This window comes from Corylus avellana, chromosome ca4 (assembly GCF_901000735.1).
Source record: "Corylus avellana chromosome ca4, CavTom2PMs-1.0".
Lineage (NCBI taxonomy): Eukaryota > Viridiplantae > Streptophyta > Magnoliopsida > Fagales > Betulaceae > Corylus > Corylus avellana.
In genome coordinates this window covers 27,912,681-27,938,004 of record NC_081544.1, presented here as the reverse complement: position 1 = coordinate 27,938,004, position 25,324 = coordinate 27,912,681, and the positions used below count along the sequence as shown (strand labels likewise).

At 34.7% G+C, this 25,324-nt stretch overlaps 2 protein-coding genes across 2 annotated transcripts; one reads left to right on the top strand and one right to left on the bottom strand.

The window, feature by feature from the left end:
• Positions 1-2,729: 2,729 nt before the first annotated feature.
• LOC132176942 (phosphoglycolate phosphatase 1A, chloroplastic-like) lies at positions 2,730-13,065 on the top strand. The gene is made up of 12 exons (XM_059589106.1): positions 2,730-2,944; positions 3,056-3,891; positions 4,935-5,002; positions 5,193-5,285; positions 5,363-5,434; positions 6,047-6,118; positions 7,272-7,331; positions 7,531-7,583; positions 9,105-9,202; positions 11,714-11,813; positions 12,086-12,189; positions 12,636-13,065. The coding sequence occupies exons 2-12, from the start codon at positions 3,606-3,608 to the stop codon at positions 12,740-12,742; spliced, it is 1,113 nt and encodes a 370-aa protein (XP_059445089.1). The 5' UTR covers positions 2,730-2,944; positions 3,056-3,605; the 3' UTR covers positions 12,743-13,065.
• A 2,589-nt stretch (positions 13,066-15,654) lies between these two features.
• LOC132178601 (3-ketoacyl-CoA thiolase 2, peroxisomal) lies at positions 15,655-19,763 on the bottom strand. Its single transcript, XM_059591059.1, has 14 exons — positions 19,578-19,763; positions 19,131-19,207; positions 18,916-19,000; positions 18,654-18,780; positions 18,429-18,527; positions 18,265-18,332; positions 18,049-18,156; positions 17,889-17,966; positions 17,650-17,782; positions 17,458-17,554; positions 16,663-16,786; positions 16,472-16,580; positions 15,982-16,065; positions 15,655-15,896 (listed from the first exon to the last, which is right to left on the bottom strand). The coding sequence occupies exons 1-14, from the start codon at positions 19,662-19,664 to the stop codon at positions 15,787-15,789; spliced, it is 1,386 nt and encodes a 461-aa protein (XP_059447042.1). The 5' UTR covers positions 19,665-19,763; the 3' UTR covers positions 15,655-15,786.
• Positions 19,764-25,324: the final 5,561 nt, after the last annotated feature.

Genomic DNA, 25,324 nt, shown 5'->3' with positions numbered 1-25,324 from the left:
AGTACATTTTATGACATGTCGTGTGCTCCTGGTTCTGGTCCAGCCCCTCTTACGACATTTTGTCTCAAGGAGGGCCATAAGCATGTCAGGTCAGCTTATACGATATGTTGTTTGTGTTACACCTAAGATGCAGTTTGTGCCAATTAGCGTTACATGTAGGATGTATGGGTATATATATATGATTGTCGTCTGGATAGTAGAGCTAGGAATTTTCACTTGGGGAGGCTCGTCTGTTATGTTTTTAAAATGTGTGTATGTTTTTTTTTTTTTTTTTTTGTAAAAAAAAAAAAAATTCTAATATGACAGTGAAAGTGGTTTTAAGTGTGTTTTGTTTTTAAGAGATTAAATACGAATTTTTCTTTTTGGATTTCTAGGGGGGATCATGCGACCCATGTTAAGGTTGGGGGTTGGAAAATTGACCAAAACTAGAACAACCTACCCCTTTTATATACACTGCATTTTTTTTTTTGTAGGATTCCTAATTGGTAGCTAGTAGTGCCATCGTTATTTCATATGAAACTTAAAGTGGTGTTAATTTTGCCACAGCCACCCCCAACTGGCCCTTGGGGGTGGCTTTGTGGGGTGGCCGAACCACCCCCAAGGGAAAACGGTGGCCCTTGGGGGGTGGTCCTGCCATCCCCAAGGGCCAAATCAAACTGAAATATATATATATATATATATATATATATATATATATATATATAATTATTTTATTTTAAAAAAAAAAAACGTTAAATAATATTGTATTAATTTTTTTAAAGTGGGACACGTGGCGCCATATTGGTCATTGGATCTCTTTAAAGAGATCCTGACCTTGAAATAGCGAGCCGAATCCATCTGCTTCCTTGAATCGTCCTTCTCTTAAATCACCCAATAAGATAATCTAGATATAATCTCTTATATAAAATCAAAGCTTATGATATAATAATCTCAAATCAATATTCATATGATCTCATAAATTCCTCAAGAATAAATATCATTAACTTAATATTAATATTAAAATAACATTTATCATCAAAAAAATCTCTTTAATTAAAATTTTAAAATCTGGGGCGTTATAGGCATCAAAACTGCAAGTGAAAATAATACCTTCAAAACTTGAAAAACATGGGAGCTTTGCTAAAAACCCTATATGTGACGACCCATTTCATAACCATTTAAAATAAAAAAATCAAGTCATCACAATAACATGTACCATACATACATCTCACGATAATACATGAACATGAACTCATAACATTAAAGTTCGATAACCTTGCAGGGAAAACATCAACACAAAGGAGTATACATGAGAGAAATCTTGATCAGAAAAAGAAAGTATTTTTATAAAATATTGAAATATTACTATATTTATTTTTGTGTATTCACTTATTGAGTTTCTCCAACCTCATCCTTTTATCTTCCCACACTTTTTCAGGTGGTGATGAGCAAAATATATAAGACCAAGGTAATCAATAAGTAAGAAGGATCGGAGAGAGTTTTACAGCCACAATTTAAACCCAACTTTGACTCAACTTCTAGACTAAATTTATCTCTCTCTAGTTTAAGGCTCTCTCCCTCTTCCATAGGCAGTTTTTTTTTTTTTAAAAAAAAAAAAAAAAACTTAAAGAGAAAAATTGGGCCAAAGTTGAGTTTAAGTTGTACCTCTATCATTTTCCTTTAGAATAAGTGCTTAGATAAGTTAGATGCATGTAGGGTGGTTATCAAATTTTTATTGACATCGATAAGTTGTTTTGGTGAAGTGTGGTATATTAATACTTTAGTTAAAACTCTTTAATATTATTTTACTACTTTGGTTTTATTGCGAGTATATAAATCTTATACCACGTACTCAAGAGCACATAATCACCGTATTAGTCCCACTCCAAGATTGGGGTGTGACAATAAATGTTGGGCAGTGGATTGGCTAACCCGCTTAGCTTGCACCTTTAAGGCCCAAAATTGGCCCATTGACCCGAATTAATCCTACCCACGTATGAGAGAATCAACTCCTAAACCATTATTATTGAACATTAAATACCATTTTCGCCATACACTTGGAATTTAGAGGATAAATGATTTTTAAATTTATTAAATTACCAGTTATCCCAAAAGTTTAAATTTATAGGAAGAAACAAATTAATCACTTAATCAGTTAATCATTGCTTTTAACACTCCTTTCACGTGTAGACTCAAATTTCTTTTTAATAGATAAGGCCCAACACGTGAAATATTTAATTTAAATAAAAAACAAAATCAAGGCTAATTTAAGATCAATTCCACATGAAAGTTGAATCATAGCATAGAAGGAGTTGCATCTTTTAAATATTTACTGACTTAAAAAGTATCAGAATTAAACCAGAGTAAAATTGTTGTAATAATTACATATAATGTTTTACTCAAAAGATAAGAGAGTAAAGCTTCTAATTTTAAATGAGAAAATTACAATAAAACATGTTGTATTAAAATTAAAATTACAATAAAACAAAAGAGAATTGCTACACTTATTAAGGCTTTTAACCTTTTTTTTTTTTTTTAAAAAAAAAAAAAGCTTTTAACTAACAATGCCTTACGTACCGACGTGGCAAAGAAAAAGACAAAAAAAAAAAAAAAAAAAAACATTGAGACCAGGCTGCCTGTGAGAGACCAAGCTCGCTTTCTCTCCTGGGCCTGGCAGAAATTGTTTTTTGAGATCTCATGGGCCCAACTCAGAAGCTCATCCAGAAATGATCATCAGCATGGGTATTGAAAAGAAAATCAAGAATTAAAGTGGAGGGGGCGAAAGAAGATTACACAGAGGTTGAAATGAAGAGGAAAAGGGAGTTGGAGAAGGTGTCAGAAATAAGGTCTGCCATTGAAGAGCTCTCTATGATGGCCAAACTTAAACCTGGTGATAAACATGATGCTGCTCACATCCCCACAAAGACATTTCTTCATGTCTGCAACTTGGTTATTCAAATTCTTGGTTGGTTTTTTCTCTGCACCTCTCTCTCTCTCTCTCTCTCTCTCTCTCTCAAGCTCTAGATATAAAAGTAGAAAATTGCATAACCTTTCTGTGGAATAAATCTGTCTGCAGATAAGATTGGACCGAAAATGGCTGTTATGAGACAAGACATTCATCAGAATATTCAGGTAATTGGAAAGAAATTAATCTACGGCATAACAACGCTGGGTCTGGCCAGACCCAGGGCGGGCCTCGGCCGACGGGATTTTCCCCGGCACCGACGACTTTTGGTTGAAAAACTCCGACATCTTGAGAACCAATATTCCGCTGTGAGTTGGGGCCAATGTTCCGCCGCCGTGAACAACCAATATTCCGACTTTTGGGTGAGCTTCTGAGTTGGGCCCATCAGAGCTCAAACATTTCGGCGAGACCCAGGAGAGAGAGCGAGCTTGGTCTCTCACGAGCAGCCTGGTCCCAAATTGTTTTTGTCTTTTTCCTTGCCACGTCAGTACGTAAGGCTTTGTTAGTTAAAAGCCTATGTAAGTGTAGCGATTCTCAAAACAAAAAGTGCATGCATGTATGTGTGAACCCTATTCATCTCATCTCATCCACTTGAAAAGTTAAGACCTTAATTGCCTCAAACAACCTACCCAAGAAAAAAGAAGAGAAAAAAACACAAAAAATGCTGAGCAGAACGACAGCCACAATCTCTGTTTCAGTCTCTGCTCTTTCTTCCACAAACTCATATCGATTTCTCTGCCATTTGAGCCCCAACGCATCCAGATTCTTGGGCCTCAAGAAGCTCTCGTGTACTTCTCCAAACCCTTTATCCGACTTGTCGAGCATAAGATTGAACACCAATAAAAACTCGAGAATGGCGAGTTTCACGACCCGGGCGTCGGCGCAGCCCCTCAAGAATCCGGGGGAGCTCATCGAATCCGTCGAAACCTTCATCTTCGACTGCGATGGTGAGGGGTCTTTTATTGTTTTTCTCTCTTGAATTCTTCTTTCTTCTTCTTCTTTTTCGTACAATTTACATTGACGAAAATTTAAATAATTTATTTAAAAATGCTGAATTGGATTTATTAGTGTGTGTGTGTTGGGACGTGAGGACGGTTGTTCTGTGTGTGTGCGCGCGTGCTAATCTGTGTTTGTTTAGGATTAAGAAACTACCTGGGATTTGTATTCTCATGCAAATGTGTGACCACATTTTACATGTTCTTTAGTTGAAAGGATTTTTTTTTTTTTGTTTAATGAGTGTAAGCATGGTTGCAATATTCACTCAGTAAACAGCTGAACTAAATTTCCCACACAAAATTTGCCCTTAATTTCTTGAGGATGTTGACAATTTTCCTTTGCTTTTGTTCTTGGATTCTGACATCTAATGGAAGCCTAATGATTTCTTCACTGTACAAGAATTCAACATTGTAACCAGCAATAGAGCAAGTCAGTCTTTAGATTGCCAATTTGTACAATGCGTGTGCCCAGAGTGGAAGGAAGAAAAACCCCAAATTAGACAAGTGTAAGTGATGAGAGATCAAAATTTGGGGAGTATTTGATGTACATGTTGGATTCCAAGCTGACTGTGTTTAGCAATCTCTCACTTTTCTCCACTATCTCTTGATGTGAGACTTGACACTCAAACGTGAAATCCACATCAGCCGTTACCATTACGTGTTCACATAAATACATTCCCAATTTAGAATGACTACATCTACAACTTCTCATAGAGAGCTACTTATCAAAAAAACAGTTTCTCACATAGACCTTAAACTTAGTGCTAAAATATTGGAGAAAGTTTTTATTAGAAGATTTCATTTATTGCTTTTTTCTGTTGGAATTAGTCCCTCTTCGTAGTAGCTATTAAAGTTTCTAATTTAAATGATTAATCATGTGTCTGCAGCCTCTTTTCTTTCTTTTTATTTATTTATTTTTCTTCGGGATTGATAAGGTTAGATATCTAATGACAATCTAATTAAAGCTCTTATACTTATTTCTAATTATTTTGCAGGAGTCATATGGAAAGGAGATAAACTAATAGATGGAGTCCCAGAAACCCTTGATATGCTCCGGTCAAAGGTTTGTATATGAATGTATGTGTTACCTTGCATGAATTCATATGAATATGCAACTCTTTAGCTTCATTTAATTTAATTTTTCTCTTGACTTCCTTGCAAAATGGTCATAATTGGAATTGTTGTGACAAAGTCTTAAGAGGCAATGAGTCGTTTATGGTTATTAGACATTTCTTGAATTTCTTTTTCTTCAGGGAAAGAGATTAGTTTTTGTTACCAACAACTCAACAAAGTCTAGAAAACAATATGGTAAAAAGTTTGAGACACTTGGCCTGAATGTCACTGAGGTTAGTTCATGATTCTTTTCTCCCATGTTAGCTAAACTTTGTCAACCATAACTTCTAATGCAACTGAAATGTTTCAGGAGGAAATTTTTGCATCATCTTTTGCTGCTGCTGCATATTTGAAGTCAATTAATTTCCCAAAAGATAAAAAGGTATATACATATATTTAAATTCATGGTGGTGATAAAATAAAATATGCTACTAGACCAGCTATGTGGGGCCCAGCTCCATATCTCTAGTCAAGAGCAGTTATTGTAAAAAGGAATTCTTTTTATCATTAGCCATATACTTTTACATATCCCTCAATTCTGGTCAACAATTTTGCACTAAATGTTTTCAATATATCAAGAAGGTCATAACAGGAGGTTGTTTTCCAGTAGTTGTAGCGGAAAACAGGCTAGTGTGAAGAGGATACTTACTCTATTGTGCTATGCAATGAGTCTTCTACCAGTATCTTCCTTCCGTTTGTATTTTTTCTGATGTTCCTCTAAGACCTTAATTTCAAAACTTATATAACTGAATTGTACTTTGTTTTCATTCTAATGAATGCTTATTAAAATTTATTTGAATACCATTTTCAGTATTTTGAGATTATGGAACTGTAATAACTCTTTGCTTATGGTTAACCTGTTACTCTTCACAATTTGTGCTTGTTCATAAATCCACCAATGCTCAGCCATGTTTAGAAACCTTGTTGACACCCTGTGTGAATATGGTGGCTTTGGATAAAGAAAATAGAGGACTAATAGATGGTCATGATTTAGGTGTATGTGATCGGTGAGGATGGCATCTTGAAGGAGCTTGAGCTTGCAGGAATTCAATACCTTGGTGGCCCAGTATGTATGAAATTTACGTTGTATAAGTTTCACTTCCCGCTCTAATTAGTCTTAAACCTGCAACTTTCACCTGATATTGTGTGAACATTTGATTTTGTTTTCAATATGACTGAATTATCACAAACACCAGTTGATGCAACATCTTTTTCACTACTGATATGTAACTCTCAATCAAATAGTTCGAAGATCAAGTTAGAATATGGTCCCTTCTATTCTGCTTGCAAAACTTTACACTTGATATGTACGTGTCCCTCAAAGAATTAAATAGTCCAACTCTGACAAAATAGATTTATGGAGTGTTCTCTCTTGAGATTATTGAAAACACAAGATATAGGAAGACTTTTAATTTTACTTAACTCTGTGGAAGAATTGTGAGAGTTGAAATGACGATATGACATGAATGACAAGAAACTTGGTAAGAAAATATAGGGCTTGATCCAAATGTAGCATTTACTAATTTTTTTTTTTTTTTTTTGTGTGTGTGGGGGGGGGGGTGGAAGCTGGGCCTGTTGGGGAGTGTTATTATGTAGAGTAATATTTTAAAGTTCTCTGTTGATATCCAAAAACCTTCCTTGAGGTTGTGATTTCAGCTTCACCTACCTCCTGTAAAACCTTTTTCTTTAATGCAATTAAAGGTATATTAGCTTAATTATGAAAGATAATCACATGCAAAAGCTGAGAGTTTCTATTTTATTTTAGGTGCACTATCTTGACAGTCTATGCCAGTAATTCTTTATCCCCAGAAGTACTATTTTCAAATGAAAAGAAACATTCTGGAATTTAAATCAGACATAGTAAGAGGTGGCTATTTTAAGTATCACATAGGGTCCACATGGATGGAATTTTTATGTTAAGATGAGATTTTAGACAACAGTCTCATAACAGGAAGAAAAGTGACCTTTTTTTTTGCATACAATATTAGATTTCCTAATATATCTATCATTTTTCCCCTTTTGGGGTGGGGAGTGGGACTGTAATTATATGATGCAAGAGTAATTTTTAACAATTTATAATAAATGTGTTCACATATCACTTTAATTAGTGGATTTTTTTGAGGATATTGAGGTTTGGCATGTTCTAACTTGATGATGAATGTGGAACTGTTTAATTATTTATATGAATTTTTTTTTTTTTTTTTGTTTAAAACTTTCAGGAAGATGGTGGTAAAAAGATAGAGCTAAAGCCTGGATTTCTCATGGAGCATGATAAAGATGTATACTTCTGCTCTCTCATGCTTTACAATTAATTGCATTTCTAATTTGAGTTTTTCAAAGAGTTCTTACCAATGAAAATGAGAAAATGTATTTTCAGTCTGAATTATCTTTTGTGTATTCTTTTGCTCCTAAAAGCAATTGTTTCATTACGATTCAATTTTTGGCCGTAACAAAGGAGTCCCTCATTGCTTTTTTCAGGTTGGGGCTGTTGTGGTTGGCTTTGATCGTTATTTTAACTACTACAAAATCCAGTAAGATCACTAAATGCCTGAAAAACAAATTTGAGTGACTTTCTCTCTACTTTTCTTTGTACTCTACCTTTTGATAGTAAATTTCCTCCGTGTCGTCTTCTCTTGTGGATGTAGCATTGTTAAGCCAAACCATGTAAATCTTGATGTCATGTGTGATTAATTTATTTTATTATGCTATTTTTTCTACTTCTTTGGGATCCTAAATTTATTTTCTTAACAATTGATATCAGAGCCATGGTTAGCTTCCATTGTTGATACGATTATCTTGGTTTGACTCCAGTAAAAGAGTAGTAGCTCTTGGAGTACTTATGACACAATTGGATTTGTAAAGGACTCACATATGAGGGAGAGTTAGGTCAATAGAAAAGACTCACAAGTGAGGGAGAGATTTGTTGAGGGTGCTTGTGAGTGTTGTGTCCTACATTGATAAAGTATAAAGAAAAAAAAAGTAGTTAATATGCCTAAGTGGATTCAAGCTCATTAGCTTAGGCATTTGGGCTAGTGTAATGTCCAAATATGTATATTAATATTCTCTTAATTGACTCCTTTGGTGTATCTTTCCCTAACAAAAAATTAACATAACCAATTTGGAAAATAAATAACAAAACAAATAAAATGCGAAAATAATAAAAGTGCCCATAATAATATCTCCAGCTCTCAATCACCCAAACACAAAATCATGGGCTAGGCCATCTTCCATCCCCTGATATCAATGTTCAAACACACATGTAATTTAAGGGCTGGCAAAATGGGTTCTAGCAACCCATTTACGACACGAACCTGTTTATGCCAACTTGAACACAACACGTTTAAATAAACGTGTCGAACACCCAAATCCGAACACGACGCGTTTTATTAATGGGTAACAAGACACGACACGTATAACCCATTTAAATAAACGTGTCGTGTCGGGTTGACACGACACAACTCGTGAACATGTTTAAATGTATATATACAAACTTGAGCTAAAAATAAAAAATAAATTAAGTGTGTAGATATATATACTGGTCAAACGTGTCAACCCGCGAACCCACGGGTTGACACGACCCGACACGTTTATTAAACGTGTCATAAATGAGTGTCCGAACCCATTTAACCTAAACCCTAACCCTAAAATTATGTGTTGTGTTCGCGGGTCACAAGTTAAATTGCCAGGTCTACTTGTAATCAATGGCTTGTATTTGATGTCCACATCAGTTTCTCTTCAATTTCTGTTATCATACTAATTAGCTGAGACTGTTCTAATTGGCAGCGCTGATTTAGTTGACATGTCAAATTTAACATACAACATACTTCAATCATCTTGTGTATTGTTTTAATTCACACACTTATTTACATTATTCAAAATGCACTTCTACCATTTTACTTCGTAATAATCATTGATCGTTACCAACTTCAGTCACTACCATAATGGCCAAATTTTTCTTTAAACCTCTAATATTTTGTGGATGCACTTGAAATATGTTTTCTGTTTAGTTGTCCATGATGGGAGTGATTAACAAATTTTATGTTTGATGGAAGGTATGGAACACTCTGTATACGCGAAAACCCCGGGTGTCTATTCATTGCTACCAATCGTGATGCTGTCACACATCTAACAGATGCTCAGGAGTGGGCAGGTTAACTTCTCTCTAGCCTTTATTTTCCATTTTCATAGATTTATCATCCACCTCTTATGAAAATTGTTTGGTTTTGATCATAACTAAAAATAGGGGGAAAGTATTGCCTGCATCTCATTTGTGGTTTGGTTCAGTAGTTACTAAGAATATTTTGTTGGAAAACTACTTCATTGAAGTTACTAAAGGATTTATCTTGTGTTGGACGAGGGATTTTACTTAAAGTTGTAATTCAATTTCCAATATTAATTTCCTGTGTATTAGGGTTGCGCCCTTTTGCAATTATTTAATGATATTGAAATTACTTACCCCCTCCCCCCAACAAAAAACTCCAATATTGATTTCCCTTGTTTGGGCTAACGAGTCATTTAAAAAAAATCTATGGAGTAGTTTTAAACTTTGGATATTTCAAGCACAAAAACTTTGAAGTTTAAATTCCATAGGAGAAGGCGTTATTGTAGAAATTCTACTATTCTATTCCCATCCTATATTGCTCTTCATTTGAACACTACTACCATTATTGCCACCACTATTGCTATATTCATTACCAACACCCAGTATCACACCACCATAACCTACCGTCGCTATTGCCGCCCTACCATGATAGTATAACATGCCATCTTCAAGTTATTATTGCCACCACCATAAAATGGGCAAACTAAAAAGGATGTTCTCAGTTTTGGTTTGGAACCAATTTCCTAATGGGAATTAATAATGTATTAGATGAAACTTATACTTTCAATTGTTTTAATGTTGCTAATAAGTATAAGTTTGAGGATAAGTTAGCAGTTTCTTGTTATCTTTCCTAGACTGGCAATATTGCATTTATTGATGTACTAATATGGTTACCAATGCTTATAGTTGTAGATAGAAACTAATTTCATTTATTGTAGTCATAATGTGAAATGTTGCACTGGTTATTGAGTCAATGTACTAAGCTAAGTCCTTAAAAGCAGCTAAGAATTATCGTTATAACTTTTAAGCAGTCTATGGTTGTTGTTCTTGGGGTCTATATGAGCTTGTATCTTATGCATTTAATTTACATAAGACTCTCTTTTCTCTTAACTTTTCCCTTAATTATCTTCTCTTATGACGTAACTCCTTTTAAAAAGAAATTAGGTAAATTATAAAATTATTTGTTCAGATATACTATTTATTGGATGGTCTCAATGTCTCATCATAGGGCAACATTGAACCCATGATACTTCCTTGACAACTACAGTTTCTCAAAAGATGTTTAAGTTTCTTTCTTCTTTTCATTAATAGTAATTTTCTTTGTGTTCCTTAATAATTGTGGTTCCTTTATGGATATGATTTAACTTCTCTTGCCCTGATAGTGCCCGCCTAGATCTTTGTTTATTGGAATCATTTCCTTCTCTTTTGTTATGCTTAAGAATTAGAGCCTAAGTGCTTCATTCTGGGGAAATGATTTATTGAATAATCCTTAAGTCTGAAAATATTTTCTCTTACATATGCCCATGAAATGAGATTTCTATAAAGCATTGTTTGAAATATGCACCTGTCACAATATTCGAGGGAGAGGAGATTAAGGTAATGATCCCAAATAAATGTATATTCTGAAAATTTGTTTTTTATTCCATTCTTTGTAGGAATGAGAATCCATTTTGATTTATAGTATGTTTGGATCGAGGGAGAAGAGAGGAAAGGAGAGGGGAAGGGGTGGGAGACTCGCGTTTCTTCTGTTTGGATTTAGTTTTTGGTGGGAGAAAGAGAGGATCTGAAAGACTTTTTGTAAAAATGCTGATGTAGTTGAGTGAAGATTCTAGGGTATAGGAAATAAGAGTTAGGGTCTGTAGGGATTGGGAAATTGTTGAAATTGGTTAGGGAATTAAGGGCTTGCAGATCTGATTGCACTTTTGGAAATAAAAAATCCATACAATGAAAGCATAAAATAACTACTAGCATCACACTAGTAGGTTCCTAGGAATCACTCCTTGTGAAAGAAAGCATTACACCTAGGGCTTGAGAGAAACTCAAAGCCAGCCGTCAAAATTTTGGTTGTGTCCATAACAATAAGAGTCATTATAAGGCGTATATAAGCATCTCAAATAATCCTAATAATGACCTTTGAAGCAAATTAATATGGACAACAAATTATTACCAAGTAAACAAAAGAGAAGAAATCCTTACTAATTGGACCCACAAATAATTTAAATTTAAATTTCAGCACTGCTTTCAACAGTGTTTCTACACTGCCAAGATCATTAGTAAAGTAATCACACTTTAATCTAAATCCCACATTGGAATCACATTAAATAAAGACCACAATTTCAAATAATTTTGGTTTGAAAATTTGCTTTTCTGAGAGCTTCTTGCTGCCTGCGTCAAACCTCTAAGCAAAAAGAAGGGATAACTATTCCTCTCTTCTCCTCTTCCCCTTATCCTTTCCTCTATTCTCCTTCTAGACTCCCACGCTTTAACATAGAGTCAATTGATTGTTATTATTGTATTATCGTTTTATTCACACTGTTATGGGTACTTGATTTCTTTCAGGTGGTGGTTCTATGGTTGGTGCTGTCAGTGGATCTACTCAACGTGAGCCACTGGTTGTGGGAAAGCCATCAACCTTTATGATGGACTATTTAGCAAACAAGTACATCTTTCAAATGCCTTATTCTCATTCTCCACGCTGCTTTGGCTGTAATTAATCCATGACTTCAACAAATACTACTCACCAAAAGAAAGAAAGAAAAAAAAATGGCTTCAGCAAAGCTTATATCAGAGCTTTCAAATTGCCTTTACAGTCCACATGTAGACATTAGCATTACTGCATTCATTGATTTAGAAACTTCTTGTGCAAGATTCTCATTCCTAATCTGCTTAGTCATCAAGTATGTGATCTCTAATTGATTGTCATAACCACAGATTTGGCATTCTCAAGTCACAAATATGCATGGTTGGGGACAGATTAGATACAGATATTTTGTTTGGACAAAATGGTGGTTGCAAAACTCTTCTTGTTCTCTCAGGTAACTTTGTACCTTTGTGAGCTTCATCTAGGGGTGGGAGTCGGATAATTCGGTTACAAAAATGGAGTTTTCGCATTTCGCACCGCCATTGTCGGTAAAGTCGAAATTTTCACCGACTTATCCCGCCTACTTTTTGTTCTGTTACCAAATGGCAGTCGGTAATATCGGTCAGTAATGGCGGTCGGTAATGTCGGTAAGCAAAGAAATAGAAAATTGGTCGGCAAAGTTGGTTCGGTTATAAAATTTTATTCCGCCTACTGAACCGAGTTTGTTGGAAATATAAAAGTCTACCGCCTACCGGCCATCAATTAAGCGGTGTCGGTAGGTGTTGGTCGGTTCTTGGTCAGTAGGCTATCGATAATTGGTAGATGGTTAATTTGCCCACCCCTAGCTTCATCTACTGTCATATGAAATTTGATTATCTTGTCGCTTTTTTGTCTTAACAGGTGTGACTACAATATCAATGCTGCAGAATCCAAACAACTCCATACAACCTGATTTCTACACCAACAAGATTTCAGATTTCCTTCCCCTCAAAGCTGCAACTGTATGATAATCACATATTCCTTAGACCCACGTGTTCGTTATTTCAATTTTTAATGATGATCGTGAATATTCAAAAGCCATCAACTTGTTTTCACTTTCACAAAATTCTAGAACTAGACAGTGATAGCTACAAAGACTACTTTCTTTTATAGTTTCTGAACATATGAATGTTGAAGTTCTAGTCTAGAATAATATCTTTAGGCTCTCAATCGGATGGGGACTATACCTCATGAATCGGAGGTTCTTAGTTCGAATCTCTCATTCCCCCTCCTCTTAGGTCCAATTATTTATAAAAACATAAATAAAATATCTTTACCAAGTTTGATTCTCTATTTGGTTCTTGAGAAGATGAGGGATCTTGTAATTATGCTTGGATGCTTATGAGGTGGATATGTAAGAATTTGGGAGAAGATTATCATATAAACATCAAATAAAAACACTAATCTTTGGCAATTGTTGCTTAAGTACTTGAATTGAATAATCCAGAAATTCAAACTTGAATGTTTGTTGAATTCGCAATCCTATAACCCTCACAATATATTGGAGAGTGATAGATAAGAGTTTTTGACTTATCTATTTCTCACGTTCATGTTGTGAGTGATTCATGTTGTGACTGATGGAGAATCACTAGCTTATCTATAGATAGACCAAGACCCTTATCAATAATCAAAAGTTGCTTCTTTCAATCAAGGGATACAACATTTGGTAAAATAAAATAACCTTTCACCTTAAGTAGTTATTGGTATATTTAATTACCTACAAGTTTTAGTTTAATAAAAACTCTCTTGATATAATATAATATATAATATATTTGACATGGGAGCCACTTTAAATCTCATTGTAGGAGATGAGTTCTATCTGGATATGCTACTGAAAAGATTCAATTAATGGCTCTATGCCCCATAAGCTGTCAATGGTAAAAGGTGTCAGAAAGCTTGTGTACTTTTCTTAGTAAAAACATATATAATGCTCAAGAATTTAATTCATCCAGTTTGCAGAAACTTGCGTGAACAGATTTTAGTCTTTGATAATTTGGAACTGTAATGGCAAACAAGAAAGGGAGTTTCAAGTCAGTCCCATATCACTTCACATGTGGTAAAACTAAGAGAAAAATACGCTGTACCCTCCCAAATGTTCACCCGATTTTCAATTTAGCCTCAAATATTTAAAGATTGACAATGTATCTCAACAAAGTATCAAAAAATTTAGCCTCCAATGTTTAGATTGACAATCGTTGTCGAGTTCATAGACAACGATGCAGACGGTTCCGACGACATCGCATCGCACCGGCACCAGGTGGCTTAGTTTGTTGGAAATTTGAGGCTTTGTTCTTTTTGTTGTGGGAATGCTAGTGGTTTTTGTTTTGATAATTGAGTTTATAATATTTTTGAGCTCTTTTGTTGTGATAATGTTAATTCTGCTTGATTTTGGGTATTGGTTTTGTTTTTTTACGCTTTTCAGAATTTTTGGGTTTTTGGGTTTGCTAATGTTTGCGGCGCTTGATTTTGATAATTGGGGATAATAGGGGTTATAAGAATTTTTGAACTTTTCTGTTTTGGTAATGTTAATCCTGGTCGATTCCGGTGTTGGGTTAATAGTTGTTACCAAAATATTTGAGCGTTTCTATTGCAGTAATGTTAGTTCTGCTTGATTTTGGTTATTGGGTGTAATAGGAGTTATGAGAAACTCGAGTTTCTTTGGTGTTGTAATGTTAATTCTGGTTGCTTTTTCTTTTTCTGTAGTAATGTAAACTCGCTTGCGTTTGATTATTGGGTTTAGTTGGGGTTATGAGAGTTTTGAGTTTATCGAAGTGAAAATGTTAATTCTGCTTGATTTTGGCATTGGATTTTTGTCGGGATCATCAGAAATTTTAAGCTCTCCCTCCCTCCCTCCCTCCCCCCCCCACCCTCTTCTGAGTTGATGTAAATTCTGATTGATTTTGGTGTTGGGCTAGTTGGTTGTTACAAGAATTTTTTGTTTTGGATGAGTAGGTTAATAATTTGGAGCCTAGTTCTCTGTGGTAATGTCAATTTGGGTGAATTGGGTATTGCACATAACGATAGTGTTAAACAATGCATACATTCTACGACTACTCGTTGAACTTTGATTTTTTTGGGCATTGCTAACAGTTAGACATTAATTGTTCCTTTCTTTGCACTTAATTGAAAACTGGAGGCGATTCTTATGTTGTTGTGTTGGTAATATTAATTGGGTTATTAGTTATTAGGGGGTAGTGTTATAAAGTTATTATTAGATTGTATCACATGGATACCTAGGTAAAAAAAAAAAAAAAAAAAAAAAAAGGGAAAAAGAAATATGAGCCTTTTATTGCTATTGTAATGTTAATTGATGTTGATTTTGTTATTGGGTTAATAGGGACAGTTTATCAAAGTATAAGTAAGACTGGAGAATTGTGATATGTCAATGAATTTTTCCTGGTGGGTGTTGCCTTTGATAAAGTAAAAAGTTTGTTTATTTATTTATTTTAATGTGAATACGTGAGATTTCTTCGAATTTGGACGTGGTTAATTTGAGGTAGTCTCAGCAATTTAACAATAGAGGAACTGGGAGATTTGGAGATGTTTTATTGAATACTTAATGATGCAAAGTTTGAAATAGAACCGTTCTATTGCATATAATGTTGCTCGGACATAATTGTGACACATGGATGTTCATGGAATTTCCCTAGAATGCAAGTTCTGTATAAAAAAGAAAAGAGACTGAAGAACAGACTCAAACTATTACCGGAAAAAAGTAATTTTGTCCCTCTGAATACTGAATAGAAAGTTTTGAGGTGTTGAGAGAAAAACAAAAATGGGATTCTCCTTTGGAGAGGTACGCGTCTTAACACCCTAACCATAACAAAAGGATTGAACTTGATGATACTGAAATGCAGAATATGAGTGGAAAGAGATGAAATGTCGACTAATTACTCCCAAGCCTTTCAACAATAAATAACGCCATCTTTATTACAATGCTTTTATCAGGATTTTCAATTCCAGACATTACGTTATTAATAGAAATTTCCAACCAGTGACGCATAAAATTGTTCTACCGAGCATCCCTAGATAAAAGACTGTTGCTTCCAACTTTCCGGACATTGCAGAGCTCATCAACAGCGTCTCCTCGTTCAAAAACAGCCGCTGCCCCCATTCCTGTGCCTGTATTTCAGTTATAAACATTCATGGTTAGCCGCATATTCCAGCAAACACTTGCATGAGTTGGGTGCAGAGAGAGAGAGTGTACCTATGCACATAGATATAACTCCAAAGCGGCAATCTTTGCCACGGCGCTTCATCTCATACAATAGAGTAGAAACACAGCGAGCGCCTGAGACAGCCAGAAGAGCCTTTAGCAAATTTCTTAATTGATAAAAGAAAGCTTCTCACCATTTTTATGATGATCAAGTCAATATAACAAAGATCCAACTACATGCTTAAGTCCATCATCAATAGCATCTCCATGAGACGCTTCATGCGTAGTGATAACTCAAATGACATGTCTAACAAATGAATGTATCATCTCATGCTGGCATCTGACATATATCTTGTAAATTTTTGTATTATTCCAGGTGGAATTACCATGTGTTGACCTCAACACTTTAGTTGAAATAAATGCAGAAATTCCATAATGTAAACCCTATAGAGTTCAATTACCTTTAATAGTTCCTGTCAGTAATACCCGTGTTTTCAAACTTTTAGATAGTGTAAAGTTAATTCGAATTTCTAGTGTATACCTGTTGCACCCAAAGGATGCCCAAGGGCCATAGCACCTCCATTCACATTTATCTTTTCTGGATCAAGTCCTAGCTTGTTACGGCAATACATAAATTGGGATGCAAATGCCTGTACAATTGCACATTTCCTTAGTAATTATATATTCACAGTAGCTGGATCCAAAATTAGGATTTCTTTCATATTTTTTTACCTCATTTATCTCGAAAAGGTCAATATCATCAAGTTCTAAACCAGCAGCCTTGACTGCAGCTGGAATTGCAACAGCTGGGCCAACACCCATGATTGCTGGATCCACACCAACAGCGGCAAAAGTCCTGCATGACCAACAAAAGTAATTTTCTTAGCATATGCTAAGTATTTAGTCTAATAAATCATGATAAAAGATTAAGAGTTTAATCATCTCCATGAATGGTCAACTCTTAACATACAAACCTGATATAAAAAAATACATATTGCAGAGTCAGGCTGAGAGAAATTCTCACCCTAATCAGATTTGTGTGACTTAACTTGTTTAGGTCACAAACCTCATCACTAAGTTTTTGGGTTCTGAAGTATGGTAAGGTGAGGTCATATTGGAGAGGTAAACGAAAAGAAGAATTTATTGCTTCACATCATTGTCCTGAAGAGCCTCTGACATTATAGAGCACATTTTTATTTTATTTTTTATAATTTAGTTATTTATTTAGTGCGGGTTCTGATGGATGTGCTTAAAATAACTCTCCATCAGTTTATATGTTCCTACCAAAGTACCAAGAGAAACTAATTAGTTGGGTGGGTTCCAGCATATACGTGGCAAGCCAATAAGAACTACACAGAATACTATTGAAAACCAAGCACTACAATAAACTAGGCTTTTGTTCACAGAACTCAAATATGCCTGTATACCAGACCTTTCTTATTAAGCACATCTATGCACCACTGCTTCATCTCTATGTCGGTGCAACTTATCACATTAATGAATTAGTTCTACCCAAAGCTTACAAACCTGAATACACCAAGGATGGGTAATCCTTTTTGCAATGCAACACTTCTCTTCATGAGGAGAACAGCCCCAGCACCATCACTCACTTGGCTAGAATTGCCTATGATACAAGCACCAAGTGATGAAATGGAATAGACTCAAATGAAAGCTAGTTCAAGAAAAAATAAAATAAAATCACCCCTATGAAAATAATACCTGCAGTGGTGGTCCCATCTTTCTTAAACACAGGCTTCAACTTTGCCAGGTCTGACAATGTTGCGTTAGGTCGAATCCCATCATCAATAGAGATTGTAACAGGTTTCTCCTCACCCGTTTTAGGGTCAACAATCTATTTAAATGAACTGGATATCAGTGCCCAACAAAAACCATATATGCACTTGCACAAAAATGCTTGCGCAAACAAATTCAGCTAGAACATCAGAAATAGTGGATACCTTGGTGGGCACAGGAATAATTTCATCTTTGAATTTACCAGAGGCAGTTGCAGCAGCAGCTCGCCTATGCGACTCAACCTAACAGTATAAGTGTAAGAAAATGAATAGAAAAAAATTGCTTTAGACCACTATACCACACTGATAGGTTCATTCAACTCACTGCAGCCTGATCTTGTTCTTGCCTAGTTACACCAAAACGATGTGCAACATTTTCTGAGGTGATACCCATGGGGAGAAGGCAATTTTGGGCTTGTTCAAAGATCTTTACCTGTCATTGTCAATGAAAGATAACGTCAGAATCCTATGATCCTTTAGAAAAAAATTTCTCACCAACAAATTTTGTTCATATAAGAGAAAAGAAGGCAGGAGAATATACTTTTGGGTTGACAGACCCTTCCCATGCCATTGGATTAGCAGTCATTGATTCCAAGCCAGCTCCAATGCCTAAATGAAATGATAAAGATTAAGAGTTTATCTTCAAAGAAGGTAACTCTACGACATCCTTAAAAAAAGGAAGAAAAGAAAAGATGCACTCTTTACCAATATCATAAAATCCAGCTCTTATAGCGGCGGCCACATCAGCAACTGCCTGAAGCCCAGACGAGCATTGCCTGTTCACGGTCCTGACAGGCACAGTTTCTACACAGAACAATTGTGACATACATGACCATTAAACTAACTATAAAGAACTTCGAGATTAATAAGCTAGGGATCTTCAAGTTGAACAAACTAAGGTTGCAAAAACGAAAATAATCAAATAAATACCAGGGAAACCAGCATAGAATGCAGCCATCCTGCATTCACTTGCTCTTTGAGATCCCGGTGCCAACACGGTACCCACCACAATATCCCCAACCTCACTAGGATTCAGATTGGTTTTCTCTATCAATGCCTATACCAAACAATTATCACCAAAATAAGCTATATCACAACGAACACTACGATACACCGACCAAAAAATCGGTATTCGCCAGTATTCCAAACTTGAATACCAAAAGGCAAGTGAAAAAAGAAGCATAAACTGCACCTTCAAAACCGGTGCTAGGAGATCATCGGGATAAGTATCCTTGAAACCACCACGCTTGGATTTGCAAATTGGAGTTCTGTGCGCTCTGTGTGATACAAAATTCACCGAAACACAATTCGAAACAGACCCAATTAATTGAAAATTTCACGATTCGACAATTTCCCAAAAAAAAAAAAAAAACTCGGAAAGGTCATCTGCAAGACGGAGCAACTTACGCCACAATCACCACATCGTCCCCAAACACCGCAGTCCTGTGGTACGCAGCGCTATCCCCAGCTAGACATGCCGATGCCTGGTAAGAATTTTCAACATCAATTAATTTCATTTTTTAGGAACCAAAATTAAATTTGAAACCATAAGCTAAATTCATAATTATCATTAAGGTTCACAGCTTTAGGAGTAAACTTGAAATAATAAGAAATCATCATAGCCGATCATTTTTTCCATTTTTTGGCAGCTAAAAATTATAACGATCATCTAATTTTTAGATTGAAATTTCGAAGTCTAATCATTTCGATCGCTCAATTGTGTACGAACGCGTGAACAAATAAATCAATTCACCAACATAGCGAGCTAAAGAAGTAATCAATCACGAAGCGAAAAGAGCGGATCGGACAGAAACAAAAGAAGAGCAAAATAAAAAATCGAGGAATCGAACATACGGAGATTGAGGAATCGCTGCCGTAAACAGAGGAAGAAGGTCGGAGGTGCTCCAGAAGAACTCTCTGCCTGTTGATGGCTTTCTCCATTTTGCTATCTTTTCTTTCTCTGAGCGGATTGTGTAGGAGACGCGAAAACTAGGAAGAGAGACTGGGCACGGGTTTTGGTTCTTATAGTGTGGCTTTGGCGGTCAGAGGACGAAACGAGAAAATGGAATTATTCAGTGAATGTAGGAGTATGGAAGGATTGTGTGTAACTCAGAGATAAAATGGCAAGCGTCCGATAAAGATGATCAAGATGCAAGCGTCAGCGATGGCAGAGGATATCCCATATGGTTATCTTATCCTCTTTCTTCACTCCAACTTTCCGCGCGTGCCGATTACTACCGTTGGCAAAGTAGCTTCGAGTTTTATATCCATTAAATAACACTTTCTTATTCCAACGTACTATTATATTATTCGAGTAATAATACTCTTTATATTTATTTTTTATTTATTAAATTTATTTTAAAGAATAATTTTAATCATTTTGTTGTGTAAATTAGGTGTTTTACACACTTTAATAAGAAGCAGACACTTAAGCTTGAAACACCAAAAAATAATATAATTATTCACACCAAATAATTTTTTTTCTCTAAACAAAATACATTATAAACAAAATATTCATTGACAAAACCATCTATAAAACCACTGGAGCCATCATCTTTATTGGTTTTAAAAACTCCGATATTAGGGGCTCGGAAGTGGGTAGTGAGCGTTGGGTTGAAATAAATAGAAAAATTCATGAGATTGGTTTGAATTAAAAATACAATATTTTCATTTTTATTGTATTTAGTATTTTTATATAATGTGTCAAAATTCTATTTAAAGCTGTAAAATAAAATTTTACACCATATCATCATAGAATATGCTCTCTTAAAAAAACCCCAAGAATTATTATATATTATATGTGTATATTTGTTTTTATGATATTATACTGTATATAATATCGTATATTAGTTAAAGTTTTATAACCATGTATTTTTGGTGATAAGGAGGCAGATTAGACGCGCGTGGTTCTATGCAGTTTACGATTGCTTCGGACATTGGAACGCGTGCCAGTTCGGGAAAAGGCTTGAGAAATTATTATCAACTACTTCGGTGGCGCTTCTATCCAACCTCTGGAAGCAGGTGCTGATCTGATACACCTGGTAGCATTCTATGACATGCCTTATAAGCTCCGTTACCGTAGGATGAGATGGTCAAGACCTCTTTTTTTTTTTTTTTTTTTTTTTTTTAATTTTTTATAACGAAGTATCTCTTATTATAACAATCAAATTTGACAAAATGCTAAGTACAATGCTAAAAATATAATTTTAAATCTTTACAATTCAGACATTATCTATGACATATACAATAGCTTATCGGGCTTTGATACACAATAATTCTAATAAAGAAAAAAAGAGTAATTCTAAAATTATAATTTTTATCTCACGATCTCAAATTAACCTGTTTAATAAACAGGCCAACCCTTTATATACTAAATTTATGCGAAAGTCAATGACAACTTCATTAAGTTATATGGTCTATAGTCTCTCACTGATTTCATTAAGGGACTATAGCATGTTTGTGTTCATTAAGTTAAAGAAATTAACTCGTTTCATAAACAGGTCAACCCTTTTTATACTAAATTTGTACAAATTAAGGTCAATGACAACTTCATTAAGTTATATGGTCTATAATCTCTCACTATTTTCATTAAGAGACTAGCATGTTTGTGTTCATTAAGTTAAGTGATAACCCTTTTAATAACACATGCCAACTCTTTACATACTAAATTCGTGCAAGGTGGGTGTTAAATAATCAAGAAAATGATCTAAGGTGTTAAAAGGTGGGTGGTTAAACATTGCTTTGGGGTAAAAAAAAAATATATATATAGTCCTCAAAATTCACCTCTTCCATGCAATGGTCAAGCTTGTCTACCTAAAAGACATAGCTTTTAACCCTTAATAAGGGAAGAACAACTGACATAGAACAACTGACATACAATATATCACGAAAATCACAACTTAAACATGAAAGATAACACATAAAATTAAGGCTAGTTTAAGCTTTATACCTCAATGGTGAGAGCTTTCAAGTCCTAAGAACACAACACTCAAAGAAGACTCTTCTTCTTCTCTCTCTATTTCTCTCTAGGTTCTAGTATGAAATGAAGGTCTAGGTTCAACCTAGCCCCTCAAATAGACCCCCTTCCATAAGAGTAAGATGAGAAAGCTTAATTTGTGGCCAACAAGACTAGTAGAGAAGCATGATGTTCTGTCTAAACCACGTTCTATGGTCAAGTTTAAAAGATGTTTAGACTCGAGTGGCACTTGTGATTGTTTAAGGCTTTGGCATACACATCTTAAGGAGATTCATATTGTTGCGACGACATGGTGGAATTCAAGTTTTATGTGGAGAGTTATTAAATGTCACTTGAAGTCCGTCATGTGGGCCTTACTTTTTTTTTTTTGTTTTTTTTGGTTCTTATATTCCTTATGGGTTTTGGAGACTTTTCTCTCCAAGTCGAGTTATTTTTGACAGCACCGACTCTTAGGCCTTTTATAAGAAGAGTCTTGCTTCTCTTCTTGTTGCAGCAACACGAGCATCAAGTAGTGTGTCTTCTTTATTTTCTTGGTTTTGAGGCGTGTGACAAAATATAATCAGTAAAAAGTATGGTGAGCTTGAGAGTTGTGATTGTGGGGGTGGGGATACATCATACATGCAAGGTACAAGCAGATCTGGTTTTGAGGCCCCTACAACAAAAGCTGAAAATAAATGGAAGCCAATATGGGAGATTTGGCAGGAAAGAGAAGGTTTGGTGGCAAATTGGCGGGGATCCATTAGAAGTTGGACTTTTGACAGTGGACTTGATTGTTGGATAGCAATATTCTTTTGGTGCGCGGCCTTTAAGGAATGGACCGTTTGTGTCTAATTCTTAGGAAATTGTAGGCCTACATGCAAGCTGGTCCACATCATCAGATTAGGCCATGGGCTTCACTTACGCAGAATAAGAAAGAGAAATTAAAGTGAAAAATATTTAACTTAATATTTCAAAAGAGATGGAACCTTAGAACCGATTTAGATTCATGAATGTTATTGAAGATTTACTATTATTATTATTATTATTATTTGTTGACATGTCCAGGAGAAGAGTTTGAATTAGTGACTTTTGTTTTATAAAGTATGATTATCAACTGATTGAGTTATCCCGTGTAGACATATTATTGTTTTTGGTAAACATATGTGTAGCGTGCGGTATTCATTCATTACACGTTTTGTGTATTAAAATTGAGTAATGCTATTTAGTAGATTCTCGTACGACTACGATGATGACGACAAATGTTTTGATATAAAAATGATTTAATATCCCGCTACAAACGAATGATGAAACCTCCCACCATGTTTCTCGCCCTATTTCTTGCTTTTTGACCAAAACGAACTCGACAATTGCAAGCTGTCGCTTAGCAATCTTACTGCCGTTGTCTTGTTTCTTCTGAGCAGAAACAATAACCAAGCCTGTTGTTTCACCCACATAAAACCAAAACAAAATTTCAAGAGAAGAAACTGGCATTGGAGAAAAAACACCCCCTAAGAAGACACGTGGCGAGAGTTTGTGTTTGTGGACACGTGTTCACAAACCCAGGTACAGACGGTGGGGGGATATTGCAAATTTGAGAAAGAGAGAAAGGTCAAAGAAACCATGCATGGGCCTGGACATATGGGTTGCCACGTGGGGTTCCATCTGCATCTGGACGAAAGCATGCACTCCCATCACCAAGCGGGTGGATGGTAGTACGGACGACCCAATAGGGTTCTCTCTGACTAGGAAGGTCCATGTCCTCCCCCACGTGCAAATCTCCCGGTCGCGGCCGCTTCTCCACGACACGTGGCTTAAAATTGTCCACATGAGTTTCCCACTCTCTTCCAAAGATTTAACACTAAAAATATATACAGAAATGCTTTCAAAACTTATAAATACGTACTACTTCCTTTGTATGTAGACAATGAATTAATGATACATCTTTTTAGATTCTCATTTTTTCCAATTTTTATTTATTTTTTAAATATTCTATTATTCTTAAATTTTAACATATTGTTTTCAACGTACTAATTCCTCTATACGAAGATAGCATGGCCGCCTTAATAGATTTTGAGACCTTAGGCAACAAACATAAGTATGACATTTTTATTTATTTATTTAAATATTAATTTTAAATCATTCTTTTTAACTTTTGCCCTTAAATTTTTTTTTTTTTTCAAATGACTTGCAAAATTCATTTTTGTTACGAGACATTTTAATTTCAATAAATGTCATATTTTGTGTTGAGTTACATATAATTCTTTCTTTTTTTTTTCTTTTTTTTCTTTTTTTTTTATGTAGAATTTAATTTGCAAAAACGAAATTTACTATTCTAAAAATTATTCAATGAACAAATTAGCCAATATATTAGTTTTAAGTTAGGATGAAACTGTGAGTTTAATAATTGCTTTAGAAGTAGTGCAATTAATGTAATTTTCTAATTTTCTCTTTCTTTTCCTTTAAAGTATTAATATCTTAAAATTTAATTCTTTGTATTTATGATTATCGTAATTGGAACCTTAATTAAAGATTACTACGTACTTACTAACTTTTTTGTCATAATATTATTTAATTTTTTACTATAATTAAGGCCTTAATTAAAGACAATTGACTAACTTTTTTTTTTTTTTGACATGTCCGCACAAGAGGAGAGAGGGAGATTCAAACTAATGATCTCCGCTTCATTAGACATAGTTCCGACCGATTGAACTACCTCTTGAGGACTTGACTAACTTTTTATCATAATTGAGACTCTAATTGTTTTGTTTTTTTATGAAAGGAAACTTAATTATACTATAGTTATAAAAAAATGGTTCCTTGCATTACTCTATTTTTATTGGGGCCTTAGGCAATTGCCTAAGCATTGAGCTGGCACTGGTAGACAATAAATGATATATCTTTTTAGGTTGTCAATTTTTTATTTTATTTTTTCCAAAAAAGAGTACACAATTATTATTTTTTTAAAAAAAATTTCTATCAATCTTAAGTTTTAACATATTGTTTTCAAAATTAAATATAATATATATTATTCTAATATAAAACACGTATCATGTAATTGCAAATCTTTTCTTCTAATAAATTCAATAGCATAGGGTTGAAATATCTATATACATTCTCTAATTGAAAAAGGACAAAGGGATTACAAGAGAATATTTTTCTCATTCTTGATTCTAATAAAAAAAGAAAAATACTACCAAAATACAAAGTCAGTAACAGCCTATTTAACTAATGCAAAGACAAGCTTTGTTTGGTAATAGGGATGGGGTTGGCTCAAACACTGTTCATCATTATTTTCCAAAAAAATCAACATCAAAACATTCTAACTTTTTCACTTTTAATATCAAATCATTCACTTTTTATTATTATTCAAATAAAAAAATCACTACAAAACAAAAATTTTTCACTTTTTCATACCACTTTTTTCATTTTTTTTTATACCAAACATTCTTATTTTTTTTCACATCAACTACAGTGTTTAGGCTATCCCATTTGCCAAACGCCTTATTTGGCATCTAGCATATCAACTTACCAAACCTCGACGTAGTTCCGCCTCTGTCCACGTGTTTCCCTTACACAGCCCTCGTATATATACAAACAGCCCGCGGCGAATACTACTTTTCCTTGCTTTATTTTATTGTTGGTAACG

What these genes read in the sequence shown, in the direction of transcription:
- LOC132178601 (XM_059591059.1), bottom strand. Translation starts at nt 19,664, where the DNA reads ATGGAGAAAGCCATCAACAGGCAGAGAGTTCTTCTGGAGCACCTCCGA. An exon ending in GACGATGTGGTGATTGTGGC is followed by an intron (nt 19,001 to 19,130) that starts GTAAGTTGCTCC and finishes TGTATCACACAG; the next exon opens with AGCGCACAGAACTCCAATTT. An exon ending in AGATGGGACCACCACTGCAG is followed by an intron (nt 17,555 to 17,649) that starts GTATTATTTTCA and finishes CTTGTATCATAG; the next exon opens with GCAATTCTAGCCAAGTGAGT.
- LOC132176942 (XM_059589106.1), top strand. Translation starts at nt 3,606, where the DNA reads ATGCTGAGCAGAACGACAGCCACAATCTCTGTTTCAGTCTCTGCTCTT. An exon ending in TCATGGAGCATGATAAAGAT is followed by an intron (nt 7,332 to 7,530) that starts GTATACTTCTGC and finishes TGCTTTTTTCAG; the next exon opens with GTTGGGGCTGTTGTGGTTGG. An exon ending in ATGGACTATTTAGCAAACAA is followed by an intron (nt 11,814 to 12,085) that starts GTACATCTTTCA and finishes TCATAACCACAG; the next exon opens with ATTTGGCATTCTCAAGTCAC.